Here is a 14,463-nt window from a genome sequence, read left to right on the forward strand (position 1 = left end):
TTATTTCAAATTTTTTCAAAATTTTAGTTGAAAATGCTCATTTATGGTTTGGTGTGTTAACAAATTTATTATACCTTGGAAATTTTTCAGTGTCTGGACATGGTCTCAATTAATGGTATTTTGAAATTGAACAATGTAGCAAAAGGACAGGTACAATTATAAAGTATTAAGTGATTTGTGGTTTGTTGGTCTTCTAGCTTTTCCCTAATTTTTCCAAAAAAAAAAAAAAAAAAAACAACCCAAAACACCACTTTTATTTCTCTTTCATTTTTTAAGGATATTTTACCAGGTGTAGATTTCTAGATTTCTTTAAGCACTTTGGAAATGTTATCCCATTGTCTTTTACTTCCATAGTTTCTGGGAAAAATGAGATTTAATTCTTATTATTGTTCTTTGAAGGCAGTGTGTCTTTTTCTCTGATGGATTTTAAGACTTTTCTCCTAATGTTTTCATTTATATTACTCCTGTTTTCTGGATTGCAGAACTTCCTAAATCTGTGGGTCAGTACCCTTAATTCATTTTGGTAAATATTTGGCTACTGTATCTTCATTATTGTTTTGCTCCCATTTTCTCCATCCTCTCCATCCATGGCTTTCAACTGAGAGCCTGGTATATGAGCCTTGTCATTCTTTCTGGTAGAACCTGAACCTTAATCATGTTCTCCTTAACACTGTAGGACTGCCAAAATTCTTCTCTCCTAAGCTTTGTCCTAACTTTTTAAATATAATTATATAAGACGTTTAAGAAATTGGAATATTCTTACTTTTTCCTTCTGCGTAAAGGTTAAACATTACTTAAGGCTTCACATACATTTGGAGCAGATTGCAAGCCTATTGAAATATAGCAGTTTTTTCCTTTCCAAGTTTTAATTTAGATTCCAGTTAGTTAACATACAGTGTAAATTTAGTTTCAGGTGTAGAATTTAGTGATTCAGCACTTACATACAACACCCAGTGCTCATCACAAGTACCCTGCTTAATCCCCATCACCTATTTCACCCATCCCCCTCACCCACCTCCCCTCTGGTAACCATCAGTTTGTTCTCTATAGTTAAGAGACTGTTTCTTGATTTACCTCTCTTCCCTCCCTCCATTTTTGTTTCTTAAATTCTACACAGGAGTGAAATCATATGGTATTTGTCTTTCTCTGACTGACTAATTTTGCTTGGCGTAATACTCCCTAGGTCCATCCACATCGTTGCAAATGGCAAGGTTTCATTCTTTTTTATGGCTGAATAATATTCCATTATATATACTACTTCTACTTTACTCATTCATTAGTCAGTGGACATTTGGGTTGTTTCTATAATTTGGCTATTGTTGATAATGCTGCTATAAACATCAGGGTACATGTATCCCTTTGAATAAATATTTTTGTATCCTTTGGGTAAATACCTAGTAGTGCAATTGCTGGGTAGTAGGGTAGTTCTATTTTCAATTTTTTGAGGAACTTCCATACTGTTTTCCAGAGTGGCTGCTCCAGTTCGAAGTCCCACCAACAGTGCAAAAAGGTTCCCCTTTCTCCACATACTCACCAACACCTGTTGTTTCCTGTGTTGTTAATGTTAGCCATTCTGACTGGTGTGAGGTGATATCTCATTGTAGTTTTAATGTGCATTTCCCTGATGATGAGTGATGTTTAGCACTTGTCATGTGTCTGTTGGCCATCTGTATGTCTTCTTTGGAAAAATGTCTATTCATGTCTTCTGCCCATTTTTTAACTGGATTATTTGGGTTTTTTGGGTGTTGTGTTTTGTAAGTTATTTATATATTTTGGATACTACTACTAACCCTTTATCAGATATGTCATTTGCAATATCTTCTCCCACTCCTTAGTTGCCCTTTTTTAAAAAAGATTTATTTATTTTTAGAGAGAGAACATGCGTGAGGGGGAGGGGAGGGAGAGAGAGAAAGAGAAAGACAAGCAGACTCCCTGCTGCATGCAGAGCCTGATGTGGGGCTTGATCCCAAGACCTTGAGATCATGACCTGAGTGGAAATCAGCTTGGATGCTTAACTGAGCCACCCAGCCACCCCCGTAGGTTGCCTTTTAATTTTGTTAATTGTTTCTTTCACTGTGCAGAAGTTTTTTTTTTTTTTTCTTGATGAAGTCCCAATAGTTTATTTTTGGAAATATAGCATTTCTTGTAGATTTGGTTAATCAGATACAAAATGGGAATTTTTTTTCAAGGTGATATTTTTTCCGTTATTTTGTTTTTGCTTTTTTGGTAGTGGTTAGGAAGGTTTGGGTGATACTTTCTGAGCAATTATTTTGCTAGTTGCTGTGGATGCACGATTTGTCTAAGGAGCTTATAGTATTGAGATAAACACAGGTTTACAGGTTATAAGACAGTGCCTTAAATGCCATGTCTCACTAGGTGTGAGACAATGAATACAGCTATTTAACTTTGTTAGAAGTAGGAAACTTTATGGAAGACTGAAAATCCCTTATTTTTTTAGTGGTCACAAAGCCTCAAAACTCAAAAGTTACCATGTTGATAAGAACTAATAGAATGAAACTACTACTAACTAGTAGTTAGTTATGAGTTTAGAAAATATCCACATATTTATCATTATTTTAATATTTTATAATTTACTACATGATTAATAAAGCAACCTATATGAGTTGCCTGATCCACTGAGCAACTTTTAACATTATATTTTAAACTTTTTTTTAAAGATTTTATTTATTTGACAAAGAGACAGCCAGCGAGAGAGGGAATACAGCCGAAGGCAGGCGTTTAACAACTGAGCCACCCAAGCGCCCCAATATTTTAAACTTTTTTATGTGAATTACTGTATTCATGCAGAAATGTTCACAACTCATAAGTGCAGTGTACAGTTTGATAAATTTTCACAAAATGAACACAACGGTGTAACCAGTACCCAGTTGAAGAAATAAAACTTTATTCATATCCCAAAGTATCCTCATCACCCCTCCTGATTGCTACCTTCCTACCCAAGGGTAGCTACTATCCTGACTGCTAACAATATGGATTATTTTACTTACTTTTTAACTTTACACAAATGGAATTATACTTTAGATATATTTAAATTAAAGAAATAACATAGTAGATTAGAAAATTTTTCACCCATAATATTAAAATCTAAGTTTATATTTGCATATTCTTTTGCATTCTTTGCTTAGTTGTATCTTTTTGGAGTGGAGCTCCTTTTTTGGTAGTTATAGACATACTTTATATCCAGTTTGGTTTCCTAATACAAGCATTTTCTGTATAGTTGTTTGCCCTTTATAGTTACAAAAGTTGCATGAGAATTATAGATAAATAAGAAAATACAGACAAGGAAAAGGAAAAATAGTGATCATTCTTAATGTTTATATAATGGGCATATCATAATTCAGTTATTCTGTTGAACGTTGCAAAGAATGTTTACTTGGATATAAAAATAATTTGGTGGGATGCTTGGGTGGCTCAGTCAGTTAATCATCTGCCTTCGGCTCAGGTCATGATCCCAGGGTCCTGGGATTGAGTCCCACATCGGGCTCCTTGTTCAGCGGGAAGCCTGCTTCTCCCTCTGCCTGCTACTCTCCTGCTTGTGCACGTTCTCTCTCTCTCTATCTCTATCTCTGATAAATACATACATAAATAAATCTTTTAAAAAAATAATTTGGCATGTCTCCAAATTCCCAGAAGTAAGATTTGAAGCAAAGTGTACAAATCTGTTTTTTTTGGTGTTTTGTCCAAACTGTTTTCCAAAAGAGTTTTGCTTAAAAAAAAAAAAAGGGAGGATTGCTGTCAGAATATGTGCACTGATAGCTCTGGCAAGTCCTAACTCATTATGTAGTCTCATTTTTTTAAACCGCTAATTCAATAGGCAAAGAAATTTTAGGTCATTGTTAAAATTACTTTGGACAATAATAATCAAAGTACATAACTGAAACATCTTCCCACAATTTTGGAATTATACCTCATTTTATGCAGATGTCTTTGCCTTCATCATATATAATGTATTTTAATTCTACTAGCTCTTTTAATAGCCTGGTTCTTGTATATTATAGAATATTACTTCCTGTAGTTTCTATTCAGTTCTCCCATAGTAACATTTAATCATGGTTAGGTAATTATTTATTATTTATTTCATTGCTTATATCCTCCACTAGATTGTAAATTTGTCCAAGGAAGGATCTATATTTTGTCTAGCTTTTTAATTCCAACAACTAGTAGTGCCTTCCATAGAGTAGGCAGTGTCAGTAAAAGTTTAAAGAATCAATAAAGGGGCACCTGGGTGGCTCAGTCAATTAAGGGTCCAACTTTTGATTTTGGCTGAGGTCATGATTTCAGGATCATGGCATCAAGCCCTGTGTCAGGCTCCATACTTAGCACGGAATCTGCCTAAGGTTCTCTTCTTCTTCTCCCTCTGCCCCTTCCCCTGCTCTTTCTCTCGCTCTCAAATAAATAAATAAAATCTATTAAAAAATAAATAAATAAAATGAAACCATACATATGGCAGTACATCACAGATTTTTTTTTAAGATTTTTTAATTTTGTGAGAGAGAGCGCATGTATGAGCAGGGGGAGGGGCAGAGGGAGAAGCAGATTCCCTGCTGAGCAGGGAGCCCAATGCAGGACTCGATCCCAGGACCCTAGGATCATGACCTGAGCTGCAGGCAGACACTTAACCGACTGAGCCGCCCAGGTGCCCCATCACAGCTCTTGATAACTGAGAACAGCACACAAAGACATTGATGGTATATTGCAAGATAGCTCATTCAAAGAAAATGCATATAGACCATGATACAAAACAAACCATTCCAAAAACGAAAGTCTCAACCATTATTCAAAAGTACCCTGTAACAGGGTGCCTGGGTGGCTCAGTCAGTTCAGCATCTGCCTTCGGCTCCGGTCGTGATCTCAGGGTCCTGGGATCGAGTCCCACATTGGGCTCCCTGCCCAGCGGGGAGCCTGCTTCTCTCCCGCCCCTGCTCATGCTCTTGTTATGTCTCAGATAACTAAATAAAATCTTTTTTTAAAAAAATACCCTGTAACAAAAGCCTATAGAAATGATCAGTCTTTACATGTATCTGGATATAAAGAACCTCAGTAAAAAAAAAAAAAAGTAATCAATGGAGAAGGCAACTTGTCTCAGCAACTAAAAGCATGATGTATGGGCATCATCCCTAAGAAGAGGCTATTGACAAGAGAGTGCAAGATGGTAGTGAAGGGATGAATAGACAACTATAGAGCCAGTTATAAATTCAGGCCTTATCTGAACACCTATTTTTCCCTTTCTGTTTAATCATACCCAGATGCGGTAGCCTACAATGTGCATGTGTGTATGCATAATTGATTTGGGCATGTTTAACTGCTGTTTGTATTCACCAAACTGCAGGGTAAATCTCTTTTCTACTAGAACGTATTGTATTTGCTTTAAAATTCAATTTTGCTTATTTTAGCATTTAACCACATGTGTAACCTATTTGCATGAGTAGGTATATTTTGTATGTAGTTCCATATTAAGGTGAATAAAAGTGAGGTGGTGACATATAGGATTCTCTTTTTTTTATTAGAATAGGACAAACTTAGGTAGATGAGTAGTAATTTGCGCTTTAGAGGTTGGTGAAATTCTGGAGAATTTTTGAAAAGTTATTTTTCAAATAAAAATTAGTTGCTGTTCTCTTCAAATGGTACACATTTCAAGTGTTTTCAGTTTTGGAAGGTGGCTGAATATTCAAAAAGGCTATTTAATGTTTTAAAATATATCAGAGCACCTGGGTGGCTCAGTTGGTTAAGCGTCTGACTCTTGATCTCAGCTCAGGTCTTGATCTCAGGGTTGTGATTTCAAGCCCCAAAAAGCAAGACAAAACAAAACAAAATAAAGTATATACAAGGTTGGAGCGATAGTTGCAAGCATATCCAGGAAGGTTATTTCAAAGTACATGTCAGGAAAACTCATATTTCATCTGTAAGTTATAGTGGGACATTTGTTTAAACTATTGATTTTCATTTGTATAAATGAAGTAATTTTCCAACCTTAATATTTTTTTATTATACCTTCATAGTTAATAATTGTCATGCTGTATAGATACAAGATTCCCTATTTTATTTTATTTCATATATATATATATTAAAGATTTTATTTATTTTTGAGAGAGAGAGAATGAGCGGGGAAGAAGGGCAGAGGGAGAGGGAGAAGCCGACTCCCCACTGAGCAAGGAGCCTGATGCGGGACTCGATTCCAGGGCCCTGGGATCATGACCTGAGCCGAAGGCAGACACTTAACCGACTGAGCCACCCAGGTGCCCCTCCAGTAACATTTAATACATTCACAAGGATTCCCTATTTTAGTAATGGTTTTTTTTAAATTGAAAGTTGAAGATGTGTATATTCATTGTAATTTTCTTCATGAAAGAATAGGAATATTAAAGTGGTATGTCTTTTGTGTCTGTGTGAATTTCTCCTTAAACAATTTTTCTAAGATGGTGGGGTTACCTTAGGGATGGTGCTGTTATGTGAAGCTGCTACATCTGACATGGATATTGGAAAGCGAAAAAGTAAGTTATATCATATGCCAAAATGTAACAATTCTACCTTTTTTAATTTTTATTTTTATTATTGAAGTATAGTTGTTATATAATATAAAGTATAATTGTTATATAACAATTCTGCCTTTAATACAGAAAAAAATGTCCTTTTAATTCCTTCCCCCTCTTAGTTATATTATTTTACTACTTTATTATTTTAAAAATAACATATACTTACTATAAAAAATGTGTGGGGAAATCAGATATAAAACATTTAGGGGGAGAGTTATCCATTATTCCATCATCGAGAAGCTAAAAATTGTAATGTTTTAATGTAGTTTCCTCCATTTGTAAAAACATATTTAAAACTCTGTGTATAAAATTTTGCATCTTGTACCTCCCCTTTTAACTGAGTTAAATAATTCACTAATAAATATTTTTCTGCACATCATTTTAAATTTGTACCCTGTGCTGTAATTTAACCATTCTGATTCTGTTAAACAGTTTTTTTTCTAACTTCCATTATAATAAATATTTCCTTAGTGACTATCGTAGTATGTTAAACTTTATTCTTATTTCATATCAATTCCCTAAGGTAGATTCCTAAAAGTAGAATGACTGTATGGTCCTCTGTATTAGTATTTTTAATCCCCTTGATGTTTTAAACTGATGATGCTAAATTGTTTCCCCAGATGTTATGATAGTTTAGATTCCCACTAGCGATATTTAAGAATGCTTGTTTAAAAAAAAATAAAAAAAAGAATGCTTGTTTCACAATAACTTTGTCAGCATTAGCTAAGCTCATTAAAAATGTGTGTGTGTGCACGTGTGTGTGGGTGTGTGGGTGTACTTGCTAATCAGATAAGGGGCACATGTTACAGTGTTTTATACTTCTTTGGTTATTAATGAAGTTGAGTATTTTTCTAAATGTTTATCAGCTGTCTGTGTTTTCCCTTCCATAAAAAGTCTTTTTGTCTTGCCATTTATCTATTATTCTTGTACTTTTTCTATTGATTTGGATGGACTTTTTATATATTAAAATATTCACACATTGGTATTTGTTGCAAAGAAATGCTAACAATGTAATTTTGTTTTACTCGCATAAAATACGTTTACGTCAGGGTCCTCCTTTTATGGCTATAAAGGTAAATGTCATCAAAGTAACCTAGCTAAATATAGGTGTCTTTTTCATTTGAAAAAAGATGATGACATTGGATTTCAAATCTGGGAGAGTCTTATTTTGCTGAATTAAAATGAATTTTTACATATTGCAAAAATAGAACTAATGTATCAGTTTTTTTATCCAGACAATACACATCCTTTCATTACCTGACTTTTAAAAACTTGCCTATTTCAGTATTCAATATTGGGAAAAGGCCCTCTGGGTACTACACTGGTAGTATGAATTTAAATTATAAATATTTTGGTGACATATATTAAAATAATCCTAATTTGATCTTCTAAGATTCTAACCTAATAAAATAATCACAAATAATAATAACAAGTACTTATTTAACATTTATTATGTACCAGAAACTGCCCTAAACACTTTTAGATATATTATGTGAAAAAAGTAGAATACAAACATAAATACACTGATACTATATATACACAGGTGTGTGTGGGGGGGTGTGTATTAGCTAAAAAAGACGAATACAGTGGTCATGTGTTATTACCCAGAAAAAGATATATTTAACATTTACATTTTAGCCCCTAATTATATTATGTGAAAATTTAAAAAAGAAAAAGAATTGCTAAGTATAACAAGACTAAAAGTTGTTTTTAGTGTCGGCCAATAGTATGTTTCCCTAGAACTTCCACTGCTGTAGCACACATGCTTTCCCACATCCTCACCTCTGTGCTTCTTAGCCAGTCTTAGTCTCAGGACTTGAAGAGCCTGAAGTTATGAGAATCATAGCTGAGCATTGTGAGGTCAGCATCCAGAGTTAAGATTATTAACTGCTGTGCTAAACCAGAGCATATGAGATTAATGGAGAGAGCTATGAATGTAGAACTAGGATTCATGGTATTTTCCCCTCATTATTCAAATGAGGAATCCATGTTAAATGAGTTCCTTACATAAGCAGTGTAGTTACCTGTAAATGAATAAAGTACTTGCAAGTGTCACAATGATGTTGTCAGATGTCTTTAAATCAATATCAGTACAATAAGGCCATGTTCAAGGCTTTAGAAGAAATTTAGTGAGTGATTTTCTTGTCAGTAGTAAAATTTTCTAACACTAAATTCTTTTTTTGTTTAAAGATTTATTTATTAGCATGAGCATGCTCACATGAGTGGGGGAAGGGGATGAGGGAGAGGGAGAGAAGCAGGCTCTGCTCAGCATGGAGCCTGACTCGAGCCTCGATCTCACAACCCTGAGGTCATGACCTGTGCTGAAATCAAGAGTCAGATGCTTAACCTACTGAGCCACCTACGCGTCCCTCTCACACTAAATTCTTGACTGTGATGACTTTAAAGGACTTTATTATTTCATACAATTAAATTGCACAAGTGTATAAATGGAACTACTCTATTATATTGTAGTGGGTCAAATTAAGTGGGAAGGCAGAATCCTGAAGATAAAAGAATGAGCATGAAAATTTTTGGAAAGTTGAGGTTTACCACTAAATTATGTCTCTTGCTTTTCACTCTTGGAAGTGTAGACTAAATTTTATGCCATAGTTTATTATACTTCACATGCTCATTTTACACTTTCGTTTTTCTACAGTAATGTGTGTGGCTGGTATTGGACTTGTTGTATTATTCTTCAGTTGGATGCTCTCTATTTTCAGATCTAAATATCATGGATATCCATATAGGTATGATTATTTTACACTTAAATAGTGATTACCTATACTTACAATGATTAGAGTTGATGTTGCTTTATAATATTTTTTTTTGCTTTACCTCCAAACTATTTTAGCTTCTAAAGCAGACATGGGCTTTAACTTAGGTATGTTGCATGTAAAAGTTAAGATAATTATGATATAGTGGACAGTAATATGTGATTTCTCAGGAACATCTTTGAGGGTTATTCTGACATCACCTAATTTAATCTAGATCTAAAAGACACTTAATGATTAGAATATTTTATTTTATTTTATTTTATTTTTTTAAAGATTTTATTTGTTTATTTGACACAGAGACAGCCAGTGAGAGAGGGAACACAAGCAGGGGGAGTGGGAGAGGAAGAAGCAGGCTCCCAGCGGAGGAGCCTGATGTGGGGCTCGATCCCAGGACTCCGGGATCACGCCCTGAGCCGAAGGCAGACGCTGAACGACTGAGCCACCCAGGCGCCCCTAGAATGTTTTATACCTTGTCTGCATACTCTACTTTCTCTTGGGCAAATTATTTTTTAAAATGTTTTTTAAAACTTCTCACACCTCTACTTTTCAGGGCTCTTTAGATGGCATAAACAGAACATTTGAATCCAGTTTATAAAGAGTATAGGGAAGAGTGTTTAAGAAGATCTAATTGTCTTGAAATGTTCATAGAGATCTCTAAGGCTCAGGGAAGAAATTGCTCTCCTGATCCTAAATTCTTGATTTTATTCTGTTAATAGCCACGAGAAATGTACCTGTATAATGGGGGATGTGTGAGTTTTATAATCTGAGTGCCAGGTACCATAATTCATGTTCTTTTAATACAACATTGTCCTGTCGTATAAAGGATTATGAACACTAAAGATAAAGTATATCAAGTGATAGTTTTGAGAGACAAATTCATTCTCCATATTACCTTTAACACATTTTTAGTAGATAATTTTTTTAAATATTTTATTATTTAGAGAGAGAGTGAACATGTGCACAAGGGGAGGGGCAGACGGAGAGGGAAAGAGAATCTCAAGCAGACTACCTGCTGAGCATGGAGCCCAACGCAGGGCTCGATCTCCCAACCCTGAGATCATGACCTGAGGCAAAATCAAGAGCCAGACGCTTAACCAACTGAGCCACGCGGGGGTCCCTTTAGTAGACAATTTTGAACAACTCCCTGGTTGATTCATTATATTGTGACATTCTGGGTGCCTTTTGATCAATGAACAACATAAATTAATCTTCTTTTGCATTTTTGTCTTGCAAACTTAATTTTATTTCTTTTTAAGTTTTTACTTAAATTCTAGTTAGTTAACATACGGTGTAATGCTAGTTTCGGGTATATAATATAGTGATTCAGCACTTCCATATAATACCTGGTGCTCATCAAAAGTATACTCCTTAATCCCCATCACCTATTTAACCCATCCCCCCACTCACCTCCATCATAGTAACCCTGTTTGTTCTCTATAGTTAAGAGTCTTTTTCTTGGTTTGCCTCTCCTTTTTTTTTTTCCTCGTGCTTGTTTGTTTTATTTCTTCAATTCCACATATGAGTGAAATCATATGGTGTTTGTCTTTCTCCGACTGACTTATTTCACTTAGCAGAATACTCTCTGGCTCATCCATATTATTGCAAATGGCAAGAATTCCTTCTTTCTTATGGCTGAGTAATATTCTATTGTGTATATATGCCACATCTTCTTTATCCGTTCATCAGTTGATGGACACTTGGGCTGGCAAACGTAACTTAATTTTAAGAACAAAACCTACCAGAACTTTGATTCTTGATTTCTTCTTCTGTGTATTTATATTTTAAAATAATTTCTCCTCTGTAGAATACTAACTGGGATGCAAGGGTAATCTTGCTGGGATTTCTTTTGCTTATTTCATCACCATGGTTGATCCAATTATTCATCAGTGTCTCTCTTCATGAGATTGTTTAACAAATTTATGTCTATTTCCTTCTCTCCTAAGACTATCTTAGTATCTTGGTGTTTATCACTTTTTGTTATTAATACTCAAAGTTTATTATACATGCACCCAAATGCTCTTTTGTCTAAAGATATTTATTAGAATTAAGGCCTGTTGTTTGAAAGAGACTAATAGATTCTTTAATATTTTTGTTTCAGCTTTCTGATGAGTTAAAAAGGATCCTAGAGATGTCGACACTGGAGTAATGAAAATTGAAAAATGAAAAATGTGTGTGTGTTTGAAAAGAAGAATGAAATTTGTGTATTTTGTATTACCTCTTTTTTTCAAGTGATTTAAATAGTTAATCATTTAACCAAAGATTTGTAGTGCCTTAACAAGCAATTTCTTGTCAAAATCATGAAGTATTTGGATACAGTTCTGCTCTTAACCTTCCCTTCCTGATGAACTGTATGTAACATTTAATTTAGTAGAATTAAGTACATTATAAAAATTGTATAACTACATTTTAATTAGAACAAGGTTCAGAACTGCTTAACTATCGGCCATCTGATTTTATATCATCTTATCCAAAGGTAGGGAAAAAAGTCCTGACCAGGTGTTCCTGCATATGCCTGTTACAGACAAATGCATCAGGAATGCATTCTTAGCTGTTCCATCTTTGCATGGATGTGTATACTCTGCACATCTTTCCTTTTGGCCAGAGAAGTCATATGTGCCATGTGGTCTTCTGACACATCTAGCTTTTAGGAAAGAAGACTAGCCAGTCCTCCTGAGAGAGCTTCATGTTTCCTACTGAAATACAGTACTTGCTGTGCTTCTTGGTAGCTGTAGACATAAAAAGTCTAAATACAGGATTATGATTTCTGCATGAGTGTGGTGTTAACCACTTTAATTTGGAAAGATTTCAGGTTCATTCTGTCTCCTTAATTTATTTAAGGTAGGCCCCTCTCTAATAAAAATGTAGCTTAGTGCTAAAATCATCATAACTTAAAAAAATGGTCTAAACTGTTTCTACAAATGAGAGATTGTCACTTATTTCATTTGTACCTCACAGAAAAAATAGGTTGATCTAGTTAAGTTGATTTCTGTATTACAGTTACAACATATTTCATTAACCCTTGTATTTAGGAAAAGGACTCCACTAGATTGGGAAAAACATATCCCGATATATTGAGTTGTGGCTTATGAATAGAAAGTAAATTGTTTCTTGAAAGTTGTTATGTTTTTGCTATTATTTTAGCCTTCATTCTTTCACTTTAGGTGGAGAAACAGTAAACATTTGAAGAGGTGTTATTTGAGTTTTGTCTCATTTTTCTGTCAGTGGAAATAACCATATATGCTAACCAAATTTTTGTGAAGCATGAAAGTTGATGGTTATCATTAGATCTAGCCATAACCTCCCCCATAGTTAAGAAAAGTATCCTGAAATTTCACTGTTATGGAAATATGTTAATTATGACTGTGAAAAAATTTTAAAGAAATCTTAGAAGTATTATGTTAAAATAATAGTTTGTCTACTATTTACCATCTAATAACTTTCCCATGTGGTCTAGAAGTCTTACATAATAGAGATTTGCAGAAGAGATGAATATAATTCCCTAAGAAGAAATGTTTTATGTGGATTTTTTGTTTTTGTTCCAAGAGTTGGCAGGTCAGGGCATATAGTTGACCTTTTACTCTTTAGTGGATCCACTTTTTGTTAATTACTTCCTTATAAATTGTGTGATTCTGGATTCCTTATCTGCTGTTCTTGTAATTGTCTCAGGCCAAATAAATTTATGCTGTGATTCTTAAGAGATTTGTATGAAGATGCCCTGATTTGTACAGACTGACCAGGGTAATACTACTGCCATGTAATCTGTATAGCTCCAGATAATGTGCCATGAGCATTGAAAGAATGACACTTTTTGTATTTGTTTTGTCTCCCTTAGGAGCACATTTTTCTTGTGCAAGGAGAAGAGTTGCATTCTGGCTAAAATCTGTAGAAAGCAGATTTACTAAACTTAGTGTTACTTTTGTGGAAATTTTAAAATTCGCTTTCATCTGAAGTGCCTTAAGTAGACTCTTAATTTACTTTTCTAGCAACGTTTTAAATATTTGTTATGCATTTTAAAAATACTATTGAAAATGACACATTGTAGTAGCAAAGATAACCAAATGTCTGGCTGTTTGCTTTTTGACCATATCAATAAACTTTTACAATCTAAACTCTTTAAGTTTTTTTTATTAACATGTACAGAGGGGTGAATTTAAAACACGTAATTAGGATTATAATATTAGGTTATTTCATTTTTTTAAAGGGTTTATTTATTTATTCGAGAGAGAGCACTCGGGAGCAGGGGGAGCAGGGGGAATGGGGAGGGGCATAGGGAGAGGGAGAGAATCTCAAGCAGATTCCCTGCTGAGTGTGGAGCCTGATGCTGTGCTCAATCTCACAACCCTTAGATCATGACCTGAGCCAAAGTCAAGAGTCATCACTTAACAGACTGAGCCATCTAGGTGCCTCTAGGTTATTTCATTTTGAGAATATAATTATATATCTTATTGTCCTAATGACAGTAAATTTGGTAGGCTGATTTCCTTAAATATTTCTAAATTGAGATATATTCTTCCAGGATTCCATATGTTATCTTTCATTAATGTTGTCGCCCAATAGGTTAGTCAAAACAGCCAAGGTAAGTAGATGAATGGCGTCTTCAATGGTTGATCTAGTTTTGTCCCAGTCGGTGAATGTTGTGACAAGGTAATTACATTTTTGTACTAAATAATTGATTTGAAAAGGTTACCCAGACAGATTATCAAGTTATATGAGACTGGACAACAGTACATTTGCAAACATGTAATGGGAACACTGGACAGGAAGTAGAGAGATCTGGCATTTAAACAGCTTTTAGTTCTTGTTCTCTGTCTAGCTATGTGACCATAGGCAAGTCACTTGAGCTAGGTTCTCTCAGGACTTACTTCTTTATTCTAATGTGAGTGCATTGGACTAAATTACTTCAATGTTCCTTCCAGCACCGCTGTTTTAGGTGCAAAATATTAAAGATATATTTAAATTTGAGTACATATCATTTGTGATATTCAGGTTTGGTATTGAATTAAATCAGTTGAAATGTAGGATGTTTTGTAATCAGATTTCTGAAGAAGCTGTGAAATGCTTGTGGAGGCCATTATAGCTGCAAGTTGTTTAATATTAATTGAAATATTTTTTAGAAAGGATATTTTTGAAACCAA

At 34.4% G+C, this 14,463-nt stretch overlaps 1 protein-coding gene across 1 annotated transcript in view; it reads left to right on the forward strand.

The window, feature by feature from the left end:
- The window catches only part of MAGT1 (magnesium transporter 1), a 55,048-nt gene extending 41,611 nt beyond the window's left edge, over nt 1–13,437 (forward strand). The window contains exons 8-10 of the mRNA XM_045801304.2: nt 6,438–6,512; nt 9,211–9,301; nt 11,427–13,437. Coding sequence (XP_045657260.1) covers nt 6,438–6,512; nt 9,211–9,301; nt 11,427–11,442 — 182 coding nt within the window. The 3' untranslated portion in view covers nt 11,443–13,437. The remainder of the gene's footprint in view (nt 1–6,437; nt 6,513–9,210; nt 9,302–11,426) is intronic.
- Nucleotides 13,438–14,463: the final 1,026 nt, after the last annotated feature.

This window comes from Ursus americanus, chromosome X (genome assembly GCF_024610735.1).
Source record: "Ursus americanus isolate L20-20 chromosome X, mUrsAme1.1.p, whole genome shotgun sequence".
Lineage (NCBI taxonomy): Eukaryota > Metazoa > Chordata > Mammalia > Carnivora > Ursidae > Ursus > Ursus americanus.